The sequence below is a fragment of the Mugil cephalus genome, chromosome 13 (assembly GCF_022458985.1).
Source record: "Mugil cephalus isolate CIBA_MC_2020 chromosome 13, CIBA_Mcephalus_1.1, whole genome shotgun sequence".
NCBI classification, from domain to species: domain Eukaryota; kingdom Metazoa; phylum Chordata; class Actinopteri; order Mugiliformes; family Mugilidae; genus Mugil; species Mugil cephalus.
The window spans coordinates 21,954,449-21,974,718 of NC_061782.1; the positions used below are offsets into that span (position 1 = coordinate 21,954,449).

At 40.3% G+C, this 20,270-nt stretch overlaps 2 protein-coding genes and 1 long non-coding RNA gene across 5 annotated transcripts; 1 reads left to right on the plus strand and 2 right to left on the minus strand.

Moving 5' to 3' along the window:
• Positions 1–14: 14 nt before the first annotated feature.
• Positions 15–10,110, plus strand: gpr155b (G protein-coupled receptor 155b). Of its 3 annotated transcripts, none has more exons than XM_047602697.1 (20): positions 15–160; positions 1,081–1,284; positions 1,383–1,530; positions 1,638–1,767; positions 1,891–2,069; positions 2,225–2,377; positions 2,474–2,541; positions 2,829–3,000; positions 3,352–3,507; positions 3,756–3,839; positions 3,996–4,119; positions 4,262–4,346; positions 4,500–4,587; positions 4,797–5,031; positions 5,152–5,232; positions 5,486–5,643; positions 5,762–5,857; positions 5,957–6,021; positions 6,113–6,250; positions 7,399–10,110. In XM_047602697.1, the coding sequence occupies exons 2-20, from the start codon at positions 1,127–1,129 to the stop codon at positions 7,961–7,963; spliced, it is 2,883 nt and encodes a 960-aa protein (XP_047458653.1). In that variant the 5' UTR covers positions 15–160; positions 1,081–1,126; the 3' UTR covers positions 7,964–10,110. The 3 variants fall into 3 exon arrangements, with proteins under 3 accessions (XP_047458653.1, XP_047458656.1, XP_047458657.1); XM_047602700.1 differs by having other exon boundaries at positions 7,405–10,110; XM_047602701.1 differs by having other exon boundaries at positions 7,347–7,551.
• Positions 10,111–10,356: 246 nt separating this feature from the next.
• LOC125018657 (transmembrane protein 41A-B-like) lies at positions 10,357–16,389 on the minus strand. Its single transcript, XM_047602706.1, has 5 exons — positions 16,084–16,389; positions 13,486–13,636; positions 13,220–13,381; positions 12,804–12,942; positions 10,357–12,714 (listed from the first exon to the last, which is right to left on the minus strand). The coding sequence occupies exons 1-5, from the start codon at positions 16,227–16,229 to the stop codon at positions 12,479–12,481; spliced, it is 834 nt and encodes a 277-aa protein (XP_047458662.1). The 5' UTR covers positions 16,230–16,389; the 3' UTR covers positions 10,357–12,478.
• A 1,022-nt stretch (positions 16,390–17,411) lies between these two features.
• LOC125019050 lies at positions 17,412–19,836 on the minus strand. The gene is made up of 4 exons (XR_007114009.1): positions 19,730–19,836; positions 19,536–19,623; positions 19,322–19,432; positions 17,412–18,050 (listed from the first exon to the last, which is right to left on the minus strand). It is a non-coding gene; the product is annotated as an uncharacterized LOC125019050 (long non-coding RNA).
• Between the last annotated feature and the right edge of the window lie 434 nt (positions 19,837–20,270).

Here is a 20,270-nt window from a genome sequence, read left to right on the forward strand (position 1 = left end):
TTTTGTCTGGGCGTGTCCTCTCGAGGCAGCTGTCAGATTCAGATTCAGATACACAATTGAAGCCCCTCATCTCAAACCGCAAAACACGGACTCTTACCCCCAGCAAAAAGTGATGAGGCTAAGACTTTTTTGGTAAAATATGGTCGTCTAAGATACGGAGGTAAGGAATAGTAGTTTTAAATCAATTATTCTTTTTAATAATACCGTACTGTGGTAGGTGTCGCTTACCGTGCCCTTTGATTTGTTTTTAGCTTGCGCGTATGCTAGCGCTAACGGTCTGCTGCCGTGGAAGCCATTAGCTGATACTGATATTACGTTTTTTTTTACTTTGCTACAGTGTCTTCAGATGCCATACATTTCCTGTTATTGTAGGAAACGGGCTGATTTTATTTTGCTGTCTTAGCTAATGCACCGATGCAGAGGTGTAGCTACAACTCTGGGACCCCTGACTTAGCCTCCTCCTTATTAACGCTTTATAGGGCACTCATTGAAATACTTGGAGATTCTACATATCAACCCTAGAGTGTTATCGTAGGACATCACAAGACTGTTTTACTTTTGTGAAAATGTTAATTAATTTTCATAGAGAAAATCATGATTAATACATTTAACATGTATGGTTTCTTGCCCTTAAGTGGTAAACAAATGTAAACGTGTATTTGGAGCCTTAGAACACAAGTGCTGATTCAGTCACTTGTCAACATACACATTATCACATTAGACAACATTAGGCCACCTATTTTATGCTCCCTAATAAAGCAGTTAAGCTCAGAGTTCATGCACAGGTGGAACTAGCAGACCATAATTGTTTATTTGATCTTCTCTGATTGGCTGGATGAAAACCACATGCTTCTAGGCCTCACTGAGAGGAACAAGGAAGTAATTTAAAATGTTTGCCAGTTACTATATGTGGTTTCTAGCCCCCTAAAGGGTTAAAATATTAACATGTATATTAAAATAATCTGTTCATAGCGTTCCCTCTAGATGAAATGCACAACAGTTGTCACATCACACTTGCCCTCTTTTCCTGTCTGTATTTTTTGAGCTGTTCTGACCCTTTTTTGTTGCCTTCATCCATAGTGCTGCTCCTCGTTCACCCCACTGATCCCCCTAACCCATCATCACCATGGACTCTACCAACAACTATGTGATGATTCATGGGAAGAATATCTCCCATAACACCCTGGCGGGCTCCGCTGCCGTGGCCCACATGTCCATCGACAAGCTGTTTCCAGCTCTCCTTGAGTGCTTTGGCATCATACTGTGTGGCTATATAGCAGGGAGGTGAGTGTGTGGGGTTTTAAGTTACCTGTGAGAATACAAATGTGGCAAGTAAATTCCCACTGTGGCTTTTATTTTATTTCTTCCATTCCTCCCTGTAGGGCTGACATCATCACAGAGAGCCAGGCGAAGGGTTTGGGGAACTTCGTGTCCATGTTTGCCCTTCCAGCTCTGCTCTTTAAAAACATGGTGCTGTTAGACTTTGGAAATGTCATATGGGCGTTTCTCTGGAGTGTCCTGGTTGCTAAGGTTAGTGTCTAAGCTGTCATCCTTTTGCAGTTTGTGTCATGGCAGTTGGAGAGTAAGGAAAGTCTGATTTTGGTGCTTTTGAAGTCACATGACTCTACTGTGTGTAGGTGACAGTGTTTGTGCTGGTGTGTGTGCTGACACTGATGGTGGCCAGTCCAGACAGCAGATACAGCAAGGCTGGTCTCTACGCCATCTTTGCTACTCAGAGTAACGACTTTGCCTTGGGATATCCAATAGGTAAGAGACATAAAACACTAAATGGTCATGAATATTTCTCAGTCACTGTTTTCAGTGGAACAAAATACTGTATTTCAGGAACAACAGGTTTATATCTTTTTGTCTTTGTCTGCTCTTTTCTAGTTGATGCTTTGTATCGCAGCACATATCCAGAATACCTCCAGTACATCTACCTAGTTGCCCCAATCTCCCTCATGCTCCTCAATCCTATCGGCTTTGCTCTTTGTGAAGTGCAGAGGTGGAGGCAGGCCAGTCATCCACAGCGCAGCACGCTTGGCATCCTGGGAGTTGTAATCATACAGGTACTCTAACATAGATACGGGCATTTTTGACAAGTGACTCATGCACCTATGCATTTCACATCATAAGGACTTTCTTTGAGTTTTTCTTGAGTTGTCAAACTTATGGTAAGACTGGAAGTTTTAATTTTCTAACACCTCCTATGTCACCTCTCCAGGTGTTGAAGAACCCAATAGTTTCTGTTGTCTTAGTGGGAATCATCTCTCACTTTGCACTGAGCCAGAGGATCCCTGCTGTGTTGTCAGAGTTCATAGATGGCCTAGCAAATTCTTTTGGAGGGACAGCACTGTTTTACCTCGGCCTCACAATGGTGACTTTTATTGTCTTTGTTTGTACAATTTTTTCTAATTGAATTTCTCCATGTCTGCACGGTGGAAGATATCATCAGCTCTCTTTTTCTGTGTAGGTTGGCCAACTTAGAAAATTAACCAGAGACACTGGAGTTGCCTTGATACTGCTCATCACAGCCAAACTGTAAGATTCAGTTGGAGGAGTGTGTGCATGTGTGTGGCAGATGATAGTTAGCGCTTGTGTTGTGTTTTTAATTATATATCCAGAATATACATGAGGCAGATATGAAGATTAGGGACAACTTTCAGCATACAGGAATGCAGTCCAATGTTAGACATGAACTATGCTCTCAAACTTGCTAAGATATGCTTCTAAAATAATTTTAGAATTTTATACTATAATTATTCTTTTAATTTTAATTTTAATATGTTAAACTAAACCGCTTTATGTTTTTTATGATGTTTTATCAGCCTGGTGATGCCACTGGTCTGCAAAGACATGGTGGATATCCTGGATGTAGGAGTGAACAGCACCAGTGCCAACCACACCAGTTTGTCCAACTTTGCTTTCCTATATGGCGTCTTCCCAACTGCACCTAGTGTGGCCATCTACGCCGCACACTATAACATGGAGTTAGAGGTGGTAAGTACTGTTGATGTAGTGGTCCTATTTTATATGGCAATTTACAAGAAATTTGTTTTACAGTACAATATTTGAAACATTTTAAAATGTGTAATGCATGAATTATGACTTGAAAACAGGGAGACATTATTAGCATATGTTTTAAATGAGCTCTGTGACTGCATTACTTACATTTTAGTCTTGTTAGAGATATGCACAAGAGTGTCAAACAACAGATATGTGTTCAGGGGCCACATACAGGCCAATTTCATCTAAAGCCATCAAAAGTTGTCTTTGTTTTGTTTTAGAATCTTCATTTTGCATAGATTCGTGCTATTTTACAATCTTTCTTTCTATTTGCACGTTCTACAGGTAACATCAGGCATGGTAATCAGTACATTTCTATCTGCGCCGATCATGTATGTGTCAGCTTGGCTGCTGACAATCCCTCTGATGGACCCAACACCTTTGATCACAGAGCTTGAAAATGTCAGCTTCAACATCAGCATCATCAGTCTCGTAGCACTGGTAAGTGTGTTTACAGACGCCTCACAACACGAAACCAGTGTTTTGAAGTCCAGTTTGAAGTTGGTTCTGTCCCTTTGAATTGCAGGACACCAAAAGACAATGTAAAAACACATGGAATATGTAGTTTGTGTTCAGTGTTGTCTGCTTAAAGGTCATGAAATGTGTATGGACCAGATAGTAAATGACATAAGTTTCATATCACAAACACAGATTATTGTTTGTGATCATGCATCCATGTCTTTCCTCAGGTGTGGACCATAGCAGTGATGTTGCTCAGCAGAAAATTTAATAGACTTCCTCATCTCTTTGTGTTAAATCTTTTTCTTGCTCAGGTCAGTTATTCTTATTAAACCTATATGTTCTGTGTTTCACCAGTCATGTCCATACTCGTAAAACTGTTTTAATTATTTGGCTTTCTGTTTCTGTTCATTAATCCAGGGTACGTTAATTAAACACCTCACCTTAACCTTCTGAATTTCCTTCGACAGTTCCTCGTGTGTATTAGCATGATCCTGTGGAATGTCTTGGTGAAACAAGAGGATAATCTAGTAGGAAAAATTCTCACCTTCACTTTGCTCTATGGGTCTCTGTACAGCACGTATATCTGGACAGGTAAGGATATATTCATGAGCTATCTTTTTTTGTTTAACAGATTATACATGGCATAGAAATTAAATATCAAAGTACTGAGATAAATAGTGTTTAGTTGGTACTTGCTGATGTTTGCACATGTATGTTTTGTTGTGTTTCTCAGGTTTGATCCCTCTGTGCCTGGCTCTGACCAACAGAGATGATCTGCTGAGACTTCGACCAGGAGTCTTCATGCTTTTGGGTTGGGGGTACGTCAGCACACCTAATAATGAAATAAGAGAAAGAACATTTAAAAATCTTTGTTGTTAGTGACAGGGGAAAGTCTTTATACAACATAAGTAAGTACACAAGTCTTGATGGAATCGGGATTTGATTGTCTTTAATACTCTTTCTCTGTGTAGTGTTCCCTTCCTCATGGTTGGAAGTCTTCTGATATTTGGAGAGAGGACAGATACCATAGACTCTGCCTTCTTCTATGGTAGAGCTCAGGTAGATACAGGGTTATTATTGTAAATAAAATAACATTTAAAATCACAAAATTATAATCTGTCGGTGAGACATCCAACGTCATAATAAACCTCATAATTAGTCATTTCCAGAACTCCCAGAATACATTGTTATTTATTGTCTGTCTCTGCTCTAATGAGCACTGCAGTATTGCTTGAGTAATTTGAATTCATTTTCTGTCCTCTGCGTAGATTATAAGCACTGCAGTGGTGCTTTCAGTCAGCCTGGTGCTGGGTGCAATATCCCTGATGGGTCTCAGCCAGGGAGACAGGGAGCTGAGTGGCTACCAGTCCCTGAGCAGAGCTGCTGTAACGGGCATCAGTGATGAGCCGAGGGCCCCTGGTGGCTCTGAGGATACACAACAACAACAACAGCAACAACAACAGACACAGATGGCAAATTCACCTGCCTGCAGCATCAACTCAGGTAGCTCTGTTCTGCATTTCTGTATGTGTTGAATAGATGGATAAATCTGTAACTGCATCCAGTCAATGCTTTAAGTGTCACAGTAGATATGTTTACTGGTTTCTGTTTGTTATTTTGCAGACCTCCACAGTTTTTCTCCTCTCCAGACTGTACCTGACATGATAGCCAGCACACAGAGGACAGAGCACACAAACAGCACAGGTAACAATCAGATTTAACTCAAATGGTAGAGTCAAATTATGTAATAATTTATTTATAATTATATAAATTATAGAATTATGACTTTATATATACATTAACTGGAAGTGAAGATCTTTCAAAATGCATTCACATCTGTAAACATGTCCCAAAAATAAAATTAGGAATTCATATTTTTTTTAAACCTACAATCAACCCCATGAATACCAGGAATTTCATCCATCTCACATTAAGTTATTTTTCGTTGCTTCTCCAGGACACAGTGGTGATCTGTGTGACGGGCAGCAACAGAGTTGCTCCTCCTCAGAGCAGCCGCTGAATCTGCCTCCACCTGGTGGGATTCAAACCACTGACGAAAAACAGACTTTGAGGCACGTCCTGCTCTGTCTGCTGCTCAGTGTCAGCCTGCTAGCTGTAAGGATGAAAGTACTCAATAGATTGTTTATTGACCTGGATGAAGTTAGTACAGAAAAATGCACTGTGACGAAGAATGTAATGATGACTGATTGGTTCATGCTGCGTCTGTTCGTAGAACCTGTCCAGTTGTCTGTGGTGGTTATTCAACAAAGACCCTGGGAGACTTTACCTGGAACTGCAGTTCTTCTGTGCAGTGGCAAATTATGGGCAGGTACTACAGGGATTTGTTTGAGTCTATGTGCAGGAGCTGTCATGAGTGTGTCATGAGTTACAACCGTTAATGTAAATACGCCACTTCTGTTGGTCTCAGGGTTTTCTGTCCTTTGGGATCTTTGGTCTGGACAGACACCTCATCATTCTGCCTTTCAAGAAGAGGTCAGTTGAGATTTAAAGGACTTTACACATCACAGTTGCTTGAAGTATTTGGGCTGTGTGTTCAAACATTTTTTTTTTTTATCTCATTCAGGCTGCTCGGTCTGTGGCAGGGCAGAGATAGTGACGACCTGAGCCCCTCCGGTGTACCAGAGGACGTCAGACTCACCTGCACCCAGTTTGTTCGCTACCACAAAGACCAGTGTGTACAAGACCTAGTACACACACGCAGGTACGAGTTTGTGTGTTTTCCTTTGAGTCTTTTTTGGAAAATGTGTGTGATTATAATTTGATTTCAAACTCCTTCCATATCATTTATTATATTATTAATCATTAAACTACTGAGTCAAGCATGCAGAAATGAGCATGGATATAATAATAATAAAAGTGATTTTTTTTTCAACTTGATTCTGTTTTTCAGTTGAATGTTTTAGTTGTGTCCCTGCATGATAAAGTCTGACCCTGTGTACATGATCTTAGTTTCTTTCTCCGAATCCTCTGTGCATGATATCTGTCTAATCTGGTTTTCTGCAGTCACTGCAGTTTCCTGTCTACCATGCAGTTCATTTTCTTAAAACTAATTCCAATCTAGCCATGAGGTAGTGAACACCACTACTAATAACGAGAATTAAATTGCCTTGTGTAACTGCATTCACACAATCGAAACAGACTGGTCCAATCAGACTGCATTTTAAATCATAATGAGAGGGATGGTGTAAATCTTTGATCATCTCTTCCTACTCGTATCTTAAAAGCATGTTAACACTCAATCAGATTGTTTCTCTTTAGCTTAAATAAATGTATTCTTTCTGCACGTTTGGCCCACATGGGCTAAACGTCAGGCTACAGGACCAGTCTCCAGGAAGGTCAGAAACATGGAGGTAGCAAACAACATAAAAGATAATCGATGGAATAATCTGTTGTATTTCTGTCAGGTTTGATGCTCTACAGTACACAGAGCCACTTTGGCTGATGTTATGGAGCATGTAAACACATACATGTCTCATCAGAACATTTTATTTAGAGGAATTTCTAATCAGAATGATTTCAGTCAGGTTGAAGAAATATTTTCCATTTTAACATTAACGTTATCTTGTGCCTGTTTAAGACATTAAGTATAAAAAGGCACTCTACACACAAACTAGTGCTTTATGAGTCTTGGGTGCTGTCCTTTGCTTTTCTTCTAACACATATAATTCTTTCCACTATGCCTCTCCCTTTTTCCTCTTTATAAATCCTTTCCTCACTCCCCTTATGTTCCCGTTGGGTTTTCCTGCTTCCCTCTGCCTGCCCACTTCCTCTTTCCTCCTCTCACCATCACCCTCTAGTGGTTCAGGGGAGAGTCTGAGCGCTCCGACAGGTGAATCCTTCCTCTGATAGTAACAGGTTTGGAGGAGGACTCAAGGAGGAGAAAGGAGTTTTGAGACATTCCTCTTCACATCAGCCCCACTACCCGTGCACGCATCAGGAGCAAGTAAACACCGAGTCCAAGAACCTGCACCCGATTCACCAAAATTACAATCCAGCTGAATCCAGCGGCCAGTGTTCGCTTCCACCCCGACATCACCCACAGCCTGAAAATCAACAAGAGTCTAGTCCCAACCCCGATGCACCGGTGGATCACCTTTCTCAGTTGCAGCCAAACCAAGCTGATGTCCCTGCTAATTCTCAACACGTACCCCGGCATGGTGTTGCCTCAAGCCACCATCATCAGCATCCTCAGTCCCATGTTGAAGGCGTGTTTCGAGGCAGTGACTTGGTGGACTGGCTGGTGGAACGAGGCCTGTGCGCTGGACGAGCCGAGGCCCAACTATACGGCGTTCGCCTTCAGCAGGGAGGAGTGCTCCATCACTCGACGGGCCAGCACCACTTCAGGGATGAACCCACCATGCTGTACCACTTCACACAGAGTGGAGATACTTCCACAATATATGAGGGGATCTGAGGAGGATGGAGCGATGTGGAGAACAGGACGTAGATGAGCCAGAGACAGAGGATGGAAGAACCTTACGAGTACCAAACGGCAACCACATCGGGTGAGTGCCAAAGAGGAAGTGCCTTATGGTCCAGGTTTTATTTAGTGATGCTAAATATTGACTCAGGATTATATGAAAGATCCACAAACGCTCTATAGAAATACAGTAGTTTCCCCAAAAAATATTTACAAAATTATACGAGTGGGAAATTTGTCTTGATTGACATTTGTCTCAGGCTGTTCATAGTTTATTGGTCACTCACTCACCATGTGGCCCAAATTTGAAAATTACAAAAAATAATTAAAAAAAATAATTACTGTGAGTCTGTATTTGAAGTCCCCGTTAGATATTTGCAGGTGATGTGAGTGTTTTCACAGAGAAATCCTAAAACAAAAAAGGAGAAAAGAGGAAAGAAGTTTTTCCTGCTGGTGCTTGACCCCTCCTGACTCCATGACTTGTTTTTTTGTTTCTATCATTATTATTATTTTTTTTAACTACGCTGGACTCTGTTGGCTGTGATGACAGTTCTCTTCTGAGCTACTGTGAGTTGTGAACGAGATCACATTTCACACAGTAATAGAAGTGTGAGTGTCAGTGGATTGTTATTGAGGACTGGTGTCATACATTTTTTTAATGACATTTGAGACTTGCGTGCCAGTATAACCAAGCAAATCAATAAATGGATGGAACCGCTCACTGAACGCCTCTGACATTTTTACCATAGGTATTTATTTTTTTCTCGGACGATACACTGATGAATTCCTCTTGAATCTGCCTGTTATTTCAGTATTGTATTATTTTGCACGCTGCGTCTTTTAACCACTCTGGTCTATGCTGACAACTTGCATGACACGGAGCAGTACAGACTGCTGCTCAGCACTCAACCTTTTGCACTGACTGAACAATTACACTCTTTCACAATTTTATATTATGCATCTCACTGGATATTCATTTTTCTTGTGCAGCTGCTGCGAAAGATGTTCTCTGTATGTTTTAACCGTGTCAGCTGTCAGTGTGAAACATGTTGTTGGACTGATCTTCTTACTAAACCGAGTAACTCAGCCAGGGTGGAAAACTGGCACAGATGCTTTTCCGGCCAAATGTGACAATAGCTTGATTGATTCATGTTATTTCTTTGTTAAAACTTGTTAATGTGAACATACGTATATGCATTTAATTGATAAATTAATTTTGACAGGATTGATGTGGCCAGAGGGCTGACAAAAATAGTGAAAGGTAAAACAACTGACATGTTGGGTTTCTTTAAGATGTTTCAACACACATATTAGTAGCTTCTTCAGTGCTAAATTACTAGTGGTGTTTTATTAGGAACATCTGTGGGTGTTTCCCCTCCTGAAACTCATCTGACTGTGGTCTGGCAATAACCAGATACTGACCTGTACTTTGAGGAATTTAATTATTTATAATTTAGTTTTCTTTCCCAATTAACGGTACCCTAAAGAACCAGAGACTCCAAAGGCGTGAACCTGTGTGAAACTTTGCCAAATACCTTTCCCCAAAACCCACAGATGTACTTATTAAATCCCTGACTCACCACCTGTCTGTTTTAACTGAAGAAACATCTTCCAGAGACTAAACAGGTGCAGTTCTTTCAGCTTTGTTTTTTGGTTATGCATTGACCTGGGTGACTGAGAACCTTCACAGACAACACTACTGATTTTGTGTCATATCTCTTTAGTTTGTACACAAGACCACTATGTAACTGTTTACGTCTGTTTTTTTGCCTGTTATGTTGCTGCTGATTTATCATCTTTAAACTATGAAGTTTACAGTGGGTTTGCAAGGTTGTAGAGGACTGATGGATGGCGATATATGCACCAAGAACAGCACTAACAAATGATCTGAATCTTTTCTGAGTCTTTTCTTTTCTGATCTGAGTTTTCGATGGCCAGATGTCTATGAAACTTGTACTAGTTCCCACAATCGTACATGTGCATATACTTCCATCTATGTGTCCTTTGCTAACTGACTCTAAACCAGGTCACACCAGGTCCTTGAGCTGATACAAATGTGAATTATTCTGAGAGTGCCTGCCTCAGCCAATGTGAAGGAATGTTTGTGTGTTGTTTGCATGAATAAAAAAATGTTGAGTTTCCTTGTGTGTGTGTGTGTGTGTGTTGGGCTGTACAGAAAAGGCTTCTTACAATAAGGTGCGAGGATGTAGGATCAGAATAAATGTGGATGTGTTTAGCGTGTTGTTTTAAGTCAATCTGGGTCTAATAACTGGCTTTAATAACATCAAAGGCGCAAATAAACTACTGTTTGCATCCAAATCCCCCATTTCACTTCGTCATTCCAACAGCAAATATCGGTTCAGATTCAAAACTAAACACGTGTAAAATCAGTTTCAAGAGTCATTATAGATTTTATTATTTCTACACATAAATGTGCAAAACATGATAATGCATAAAAAAGACTTTCCTTGTGTTTTTCCAAAACATATTGATGTAATAATTGTTTTAGCTTTTATTTGGTCAAATGATGATAATTTGTCTTCCACCTCCCCGCACACACACACCTTTGAAACTAAAAGCAAAATACTTATACAAAAATACTACACAAAAAACTGTATTCACTATTGCAGTGTCCTGATACAAAAGCTCCTTATGCCCAGCTGTCACTGAGTAAGCAGCAGATAAAACTTTTTTTTTTTTTTTGAAACTTTAGGTTGGTTAGGGTTCACAAAAACAGCAGAAACTGTATTACAATATAAGATTTGATATCAAAAACAGCACAGAAATATATATATTGTGTACACAAAAGACTATCCTGAAGTTAGGGCAATCACAAATTGCCTATTAAATACACGGAAGACTATCCAGATTTGTTAAAAAAAGCTTTATATTTTCTCAGTGAAGGATATCTGTGGCAGACAGTCCCTCTCTGAGCTACAGCTGCACCTAAAATCAGAGCAAACTCTTTAGTTGCTGCACATGTTTGTTTGTTTTAAGACTATTTTCTATAGGCTGCCAAAAGTGCAACATTATACTCATATTAGCAGGAGCACATGATGTGATCTTCTCATCAGGCCTGAACGCTGCATTAATGCCACACGTTTGAAGTTTACAAACAGGCTCTTAAGCAAGACAATTTAATCTCTCTGTCCTCTACAGATGCTTATAATAAGAATATTTGTGCTTGCTGAGTGTGGGTATGAACAATACAGCAAAGTCTAAATAAAAAGTGAATGAATTCATGTTCCAGTGTTTTGATGCTGCAAATTATGTGCATCTTTTCTTTGTTAAACCATCGTGAGAAGATCACACCTCTCACTCCCTCATCAGTGTATGAGGCAGCAGCTGCATTAAGACACATGTGTAAGTGCTTTAAGAAAAGACAGATGTCTAAAACTAAACACACTCAAATTCCATTTTCTCCATTAACTGAGTTAACTCCGTAAACATATGCAGGGAGAGGAAAGCTGGTCTCCGCACACAGCAGAGTGAAGTATAAAATCAGTAGCAAATCGGTGTGTTAAAGCCTGGACGGACGTATCCTGCAGGTTACTGTCAATTACTTTTAAAGCTTTATGTTGATGACTCTTATGGTAGCTCCCTGAACACAAACTCCAATTCAAAAAATGCAGTCAAAGCAGTCGATCGTAGCACTGGGAAAAATAAAAGATAATACGTTACAATGAAAACATTACAAATAAGAGGCACAACTTGCACCTGAGAAATACACAACACATCAAAAACTAAAATGCTGTTGCTCAATAGGCAGCCTTCGGTTGAAACCTGAAATGGAAACTATGACAAAATGAATCACTGAGACTCAGGAAATTACATTTACACTGCGTTTGCGGATCTATTTCAGGGTTATTCTAAACAGAATCAGTGTTTTGGGGGTAATTAAACATGGGAAGTCAAAAGAAAAGTTATTCAAGCATCATAGTGATTGCTGAAGTAACCTTTAAGTGATTTTTCAAGTAATCATCAATCATTATAATCTGAACATTTGTAAATTTTGGAGCACTGGTCAAAGGAAACGAGCAACTGACTTCCACCATTTTGAGTCTCAGGATACAGATTTTTAGGTAAAACACTGAATCAGTTAATTAAATATTGTGCAGATAAATAATGAAAAGGATTATTAGTTGCAGCTGTATTGTGCATGAATAACGATCTCATATAAATTCAGTTTGATTAAAACTGCTGAAATACAAAAACTAATGACAGTATTTCCCAGGATGTGAAATATTCAGCCCTTTCTAAAACAACCATTCAATCTCAGTGACTTTTAAGGTAGCCCAAGGCATTTCTGAAAGCTAAACCTTAGTACTAACAGTGAGAGTTCTTTGGGAAGCTGGGTTTTTTTAAATGTAGTGTACCATGATCAGAGGAGCCTCTGGTGTGACCTCACAGAAATATCAAAGATGGTGCGGATAAAGGTCACATTCCTACCAGCGAGGAATTATTTCCCTGCTCAGTTCTTCTGTCACGAAGTGTCATTTAGGTCCACAATCATCGTCTCTTTCGATCCTTCTTGACCTCCACCTGACTGGTTCCGTTGCTCTCCATGCCTTCCACCTTGAGGTGAGATTTGCCGTAGTATTTGATTAGCGCTCCGGGCACGAGAGCCATGAGCGCGATGGCCAGGAGCTGAGCCAGCGTCCCCCAGGAGAAGATGTCATCCAGGGAGTGGATCTGTGAGAGGATGGACCCGGTGCGAACACAGATGAAGTTGTAGGGGATCAAACCTGGAGCGGAGAGTGGCGTCCGAGAGGTCAATATCTGTGCCTGATTTATCTGTGCGCTTTTCGTGTGTGTGTGGTGGGTGTGGTCTCACCTATCAGCACGGAGAAGAAGAAAATGGGCATAGGGATGTTGAGGACAGGACAGGTGATGTTAAGGAACCAGTTAGGAGTCATAGGGAAGAAACGAAGGAAAAGAAGGAAGAAGAATAAACTGCTACGATTCTCCTCAACCTGACGGAGCGGGGGAGAAGAGCCAGGTAGAGGAAGGAAAGCAAAAGAGCAAAAGATGATATGAGAAAATGAAAAAGGGGTTAGCAGAAAGGAAAGGAAAGGAAAGCAGGTTTCTGTATATTTGGGAAGTCAGAGTTCAGCACAGAAGAGGTTTGACGAGAGTTCAAATCTATCACTAATCAAATAGTGATGAATATTATCACGGCTGGACATTATCTAGCACAACAATAAGACTAGTTTAACCCTCTATAAACAGCTACACATTTTTCATTTTTACCTTCCTCTGGAGCAGGGCCACCTTCTCAGGGAAGAACTGAACCACATGCTGCTTCCCAAATGCTGAAGATAACAGGAAGCAGAATGTGGAGCCTGACGTGGTGAGCATGCAGGCCAACACCAGACCCTCCCAGGGCCCGAATATGGCACCGGCCAGCATGTTCTGAAGGATAGAGGTCAGTTATACAAAGGTCGGCATCTAAAATGACTCGTTAAACGCGCTCTGTCAGAGCACGTTCAGTCAGGTGTGATTCATTTCTGTCTCACCAGAAAGGAGGAGCCAGGTATGGCGAAGGACTGTTTGTACAGGTAGGCGCTACAGAAAAGCAGCAGGACGTAGCCATGGTGTTCTCTTTTGTAATACTTGAGCATCTCTGCCAGATCCCGCAGCTCGTCCAGGTCTGAAGGGAACTTCAGCCTGGATGGAAACAAGGACAAGGGCACAGATTAGTGCCTGCTGGTTTTCAACGAAATAAACAATAAACCCTAATAAAAAAAACAATGCATCTGTGATGTATAATGTTCTAATGATTATCAGAGTCAGATTCATCTACTTCTCTTTCAAATATGGATTTCCTACATTTCCCAGAATGCCCTTGATCATGCCATTAAATGTACCAGACACCATATTTGGTGGAAGAATATATCTTACGTAGGACAACTGTATACAGCAGCTGAAGCGTCAGAGGTCAGTAGCTGTTTTTCCCCCACTCTGGAGGTAGTATTACTCAAACGTTCATACATTTAAATCCAGAAATATCTCAATGACAGGACACTGCTATGTGCAGAAGGACGTGTAATTTTTAGAACACAAAATTAAAGCAACAAAGTAACTTTTACAACAGAAACAGGAAAGAGGAAAAATGATTGTTAATCTGTCCGTGTGTGTGTGTGTGTGTGTGTGTGTGTGTGTGTGTGTGTGTGTGTGTGTGTGTGTGTGTGTGTAGAGGCGAGTGGGAAGGTAACAGGATACATAGGACAGAAATAGCGCCGCTGTCTGTAGACTTGAGCAGAGGGTAGGAAGAACCTTCTCAAAACTCACATGCACACACCACAAAATCCCCCCCTGGAAACTCAAGATGCCGGCTCCCTCCACCACCTGCTTTCACGTCCAGCATTCCTCGTTTCTACTGGTCACCGCTCAAATATTCTGTTCCGTCATTGGCCGACAGCTCGATGATGAATAATATACATGAAACTTCACGGACAGATATACAGTATTCGGTGTCATTGTAGGCACTTCTAATTTTGCTTATGGGTAACCCCAGGAGAAAGATGATGTCTCTGCACATTCTCTCTCACACACACACACACACACACACACACACACACACACACACACAAAGATTCATTCCCAGGGATAACTAAGTGATGTAGTCTCCTCATGGAAACAGGGATCATGGCTAAAGTCAATTCAATACAATTAAGAACTGCTATAAAGCTGGATCACATCAAGCAAAGTGGCAAATGTTATATTTGTTAGCATTACAAAAATATGAAAACTATCAGATTTTTTTTATTTATTTATTTTTTAAATGAACTGATGAGCAGTCCATTGGAAACAAATCTCACTTCTAGGATGAATAAAGCCTGAAGTCTAAAGCAGTCCCAATCAAAATATGTTCAATCTTACGCATGTGAAAAGGAAACACATAACACACATTTTCACATTAATTTTCTTTCTACTAAGTAATTAAATCAATTAACAGAGGGGACAAAGTTCTGAGCTTATAGCAGCATCTTTTGAAATTAAAAGTTCGTTCCATTCCCCCCTCTGCTGGTTTTCAACCTAAAACTTTAAACTTTACTTGGCTAATAACTAATGGTCAAATCACAACACATCCAGCACACACAGAAACACGCACACATGACCGGACACACTGGAAGCCCATAAATTATTTCCATTGCACTCGCGTTGTGTTTAAACAGCTTTTTGAGCAATAGTGTGTAATATCAATTTACTGCATGCAAACACGCGTGGATGTGTCCAGTTCTTGGCTTCAGGGCGTCTGTGTCGGCGTTATTCTATCGTCCATAGACATCCGCACACTGCAGAACGGCAACATGCCACCTTCAAGACTCACACACACACATACAGACAGAAACACTACGACAGGCGCACACACACATTCTGAGGAGTAATGTGATCACTACAAAATGTACTTGGAGATGTGAATGTAAAACACACGTCTAAATAATGTGATGCTGAAGAGTTCCCAGTCCTAACAGACAAAGGTAGTGCTCAATTAACAATCAACTGGAGATGATCCTATATTTAGTAAATTAGGAAATGCTTCAAAACTAATTTCTTCCTTCATGGACTGATCTTCTAGCCACCCTCATGGTATCCCAGCATGCTCTGGGAAGGAGGAAGGTAAACATTGTTTACATGTCATTAGTTCACTGGTTTCTAATCTGAGGGGTTGGGGAACCCCCCAGGGATTTCAAGATAGGCACTAGGGAGTCACAAAGATGACCTGCTAAATAAAATTACGTCAACATTATCATTTTCCTGTTATATTTTTTGGTTTAAAATACACACACCAGGTCAAAACAAGACACAGATGAATAGCTGGCAGTTACAAGACACCAACTTACACGATATATATATAATATAACAATTCCATTTTTAAGTAGTAAAACTAAAAGTATGCATGCCAATGCTTCTTGCTTCTACGAAGTATTTATTTATTTGTTTGTCATTTCGAAAAACCAACAAAAATGAATGAGCCTAGTTGTGAGTGACTGGACTCAGTGGGAATAACTTTGGTCATAATATAATATAATATAATATAATATAATATAATATAATATAATATAATATAATATAATATAATATAATAATTAGTATGTGACTATATTTACCTGAACTCCTGCTCCTGGACTGCCTCGTCTTCCCCCTCGGAGGCCGGCTGGACCAGCTTCGGTCCCGGGGGAAGATGCGTGGACAGCAGGTAGAGGTAGAAGCTCGCCGCCGCCACAATGGCACCAAGACCCACTAAGGAGCGCATGTTGCTCCCCGCTGAAACTCCCTATTCACCGACTCACCGGCCTTAAATCTAAGCGTCGGCGAAAGCCACTGCTGAGATAAAGTCGACGTGTTGTGGCTCAGTTGGACGACACCGAGAAAAAGGGGTGTCGCTTACCGAGAAGCAGGCTGCGAATGACGGTTGACATTCTGACTGGGGTTCGGCACACGGATCACATGGCAGCTGGTGACCAACAACTTTCTTCAAACGGTTAGGAAAGGTAATATTATTTATTTTTTTGTGTGTAAGTGTAATTAATGTATTTAATTTAATTAATCGCATTTTTGTTAAAGCATTCAACATTTATATAACTTTTTCAACATGTGTGTTTGTCCCAAAAGAGAGAAATAATTAATCCTTTTTTGTGCACTTACAACTTCAGGCCACTAGGTGGCGACATTGTACAGGAGTGAACGGGTGATAATAAACGTATTAATTAATACTTAATAATATTAATGCATTGGTATTAATATTATTAATACATATTTATTAATGTAATATTAATAGTTACTGCACTTCGCATATTCACATATATACACAGCATCAAGGCACAAAAAGGTTTCCAGAGTGGATTTAGTTCTGTAACTTAATATTTACTCACTTATATTATTATACTTTATATTTTTATACCAATCAGCAATTAAGGCATATAAGGTGGGATATAAGGCAGCACAGAACATTTTGTTCACAAAGTTGATGTGTGAGAAACATTTAAGCGTATTTAAGCGACTTTGACAACCAGCTAGCAAGTTTTGATGGTGTGTCAGAACATCTCCAAAGCTGCTGCTCTTCCGGCAGGATTATGTACACTCTGCCACAAAGCCAAATAATGGTTCAGGAATGTGCTGAAGAACACAGCACATCACACATCTGTTGTTTATGTTGGACAAACAAATCAGATGGAGGCCCCAACTCTCAATTTGCACGACTTAAGGGATCTACTGCTAATGGTGTCAGATACCACAGCACACCTTCAGAGGTTCAGGCAGGCAAAAGAAAAAAAGAAAAAGTTGTCACAGAAGATGAGATGAGATAAGTTGTCTTCCCTGATATCTTAAGGTAGTGTGTTCCAAAGCTTAGGGGAGAAGGTTACAAAGACTGCATCCCCAATTTTCCTCCCGCTGTAGGTAACCTCCAGTAAAGCAGCAACAGATGATCGAAGTGTGTCTTTATTTTTTATTTTATTGAGACATTTTTAATATTTTTTTCCTTTGAGCTTTCATCCACCTGGTAATTTCAGAATTTTACAATTATGAAATAATAGTAATTGAATGACACAACGCAGCATATTGAATAAAAAAATCACCTGTAGACAATCACACTAATACAAGATTAAAGAGAAGCAATGCTGAATTTCTTGTCTCTTTTAGAAAGTGGATTCTGTCTCACCAAATTACATTTGCACATGTACAAATAGGAATGGAAGACTCTGAACAGTACATTGGCCCTCTCCATGGGAAACAGCACGTTGGCCCTCTCCATGGGAAATTTGAGTACAAAAAAAAAAAAACGAAAAAAACTAAACAAGATGGAACAGTTGACCGACATAAAATATTATTCACACTCTGCAAGAAAGAGTTTTCTTTTCACCGAAGCACTTCCATCTTAAAATACCGTGATTAATCGAATTGAATCCACAGCAAACTGATTAAAATCTTGGAATTGTTTGACAGCTCTAGAACAAATATAAATCAACACAAGATCACATGTTTAACAGCTGATTTTATTTATTCAGTGATTTTTGACAGGAGCAGTAGGAGCCACATTCAGAGAAAGTTTTTCAAAACCATTCTCATATATGTCCTGCAACAAAAAGATAGCAAAACATTAAGTTACAACTACAACACCCTCACAAGCTTTGTGTGTATTTTCACAAGCTAATGGGGAGTAAATGTGAGACACAGACAAGGCTTTGCATGACTTTTTGTAAGTATAGTGAAACTGCAATAAACGGATTACACTCACTGGCCACTTTATTAGGTACACCTGTTCAATTGCTTGTTAACACAAATAGCTAATCAGCCAATCACATGGCTGCAATTCAATGCATTTATTCATGTAGAGTGATCAAGACAACTTGCTGAAGTTCAAACCGAGCATCAAAATGAGGAATAAAGGGGATTTAAGTGACTCTGAACGTGGTATGGTTGTTGGTGCCAGAAGGGCTGGTCTGAGTATTTCAGAAACTGCTGATCTACTGGGATTTTTACACACAACCATCTCTAGGGTTTACAGAAAAAGAGAAAATATCCAGTGAGCATCAGTTGTGTGGACAAAAATGCCTCATTGTGAGAGGTCAGGGGAGAATGGGCAGACTGGTTGGAGATGATAGAAAGGCAACAAACTCAAATAACCACTGGTTACAACCAAGGAATGCAGAATACCATCTCTGAACACACAACACGTCCAGCCTTGAAGAAGATAGGCTACAGCAGCAAAAGACCACAACAGGTGCCACTGCTGTCAGCTAAGAACAGGAAACTGAGACTACAGTTCACACAGGCTCACCAACACTGGACAATAGAAGATTTGAAAAACGTTGCCTGGTCTGACGAGTCTCAATTCAGATAACAGGGTCAGAATTTTGCCTAAACAACATGAAAGCATGGATCCATCCTGTCTTGTATCAACAGTTCAGGCTGGTGGTGGTGGTGTAATGGTGTGGGAGATATTTTCTTGGCACACTGGGCCCCTTAGTACAAACTGAGCATGGTGTAAATGCCACAGCCTACCTGAGTATTGTTGCTGACCATGACCAGATCTCAATCCAATAGATCATCACCTTTGGGATGTGGTGGAACGGGAGATTTGCATCATAGATGTGCAGCTGACAAATCTGCAGCAACTGTGTGATGCTGTCATGTTAATATGAACCAAAATCTCAGAGGAATGGTTCCAACACCTTGTTGAAAGTATGCCACAAAGTATTAAGGCAGTTCTGAAGGCAAAAGGGGCTCGAACCTTTTACTAACAAGGTGTACCTAATAAAGCGGCCAGAACTAGGCGAGAAATGATTTGGGCAATTGCAATATAAATTCACACATGCACTCATGAAAGAACAGAAAAAGTTTTACCTTTCTTGGGTTGAGGGCGTGATTTACGGTTTTCAATAACTGGCACTGCTGAAGTTGCCACATCAAAATCACCCCCCATCAGCTCTGGCAGGGCAACATCCTCTGGGATAACTGTAAGATTGGAGGGCAGAGGCCATAACTAATCTACACACAAGGTCTTTGTCCCTGTTCATGTTTTATTTGACTTTCACATTGGTACACAAACAAGCTGTACCTGGAGAGTCCCCGTGGCCGACAGTAGGAATCGCATTAAGTCCAACCACCAGAAGGAGGAGCAGGAACAGAATCTGAGCTTTCATTTTCTATAAGAGTAAATACTTGGGACACTCAGTCGGGAATCATTTGCCTCATTTCATGATTAAGAGTCTTATCAGTAAAAGCAGGAGAAAAAAAAAGAAAAATACTCACCACAGCTGTTAATCTCAAGTAACCTGTCAACAAGTCACCAGCAGTGAAGTTGCTGTTGTGTTGTCCCTGTCTTGTGACTGACGTTCATGCCAGACTAAGAGGACGTCAGCTGGGCGTGTGCATGTCTAAAGAATCTGGCCAGGTTAGTACATTCCAAATCACTCACTCACACTCAAAAGCAGAGAGGGTGCTTATCTCTTAGAGATATGTGGTTTCATAGAATTGAATGTGTTTGTGACATGAAGAAGCCACATAGGATTAATATGGTGTGAACATGTCAGGCCGGGACTCGAAGCAGAACACAGGACTCAGTATGCAGAGATGATAAAGGGGCTTTAATTGGAATGTTCAGAGATCCCTCACAGAGGGACAAACAAATGGTCACAAAAATTCCTGGACGTAATTCTAATCAGTGAAAACAAAAACTCTCCAAAAGGAGGAAATACAATTCGAAGAAACAAATCACTAAATAAACACAAAACACTCCGAATGGAGGAAAAACTCAGAACTGAGGAAATAACTAAGAAAAGACTTAACAAAC

Coding starts and splice junctions, on each gene's coding strand:
- gpr155b (XM_047602697.1), top strand. CDS start 1,127: ATGGACTCTACCAACAACTATGTGATGATTCATGGGAAGAATATCTCC. Junction 4,588..4,796: donor TCTTCTATGGTAGAGCTCAG/GTAGATACAGGG, acceptor TCCTCTGCGTAG/ATTATAAGCACTGCAGTGGT. Junction 5,858..5,956: donor CAGTGGCAAATTATGGGCAG/GTACTACAGGGA, acceptor TGTTGGTCTCAG/GGTTTTCTGTCCTTTGGGAT.
- LOC125018657 (XM_047602706.1), bottom strand. CDS start 16,229: ATGCGCTCCTTAGTGGGTCTTGGTGCCATTGTGGCGGCGGCGAGCTTC. Junction 13,382..13,485: donor TACCTGGCTCCTCCTTTCTG/GTGAGACAGAAA, acceptor TCTATCCTTCAG/AACATGCTGGCCGGTGCCAT. Junction 12,943..13,219: donor TGGCCCTGCTCCAGAGGAAG/GTAAAAATGAAA, acceptor CCGCTCCGTCAG/GTTGAGGAGAATCGTAGCAG.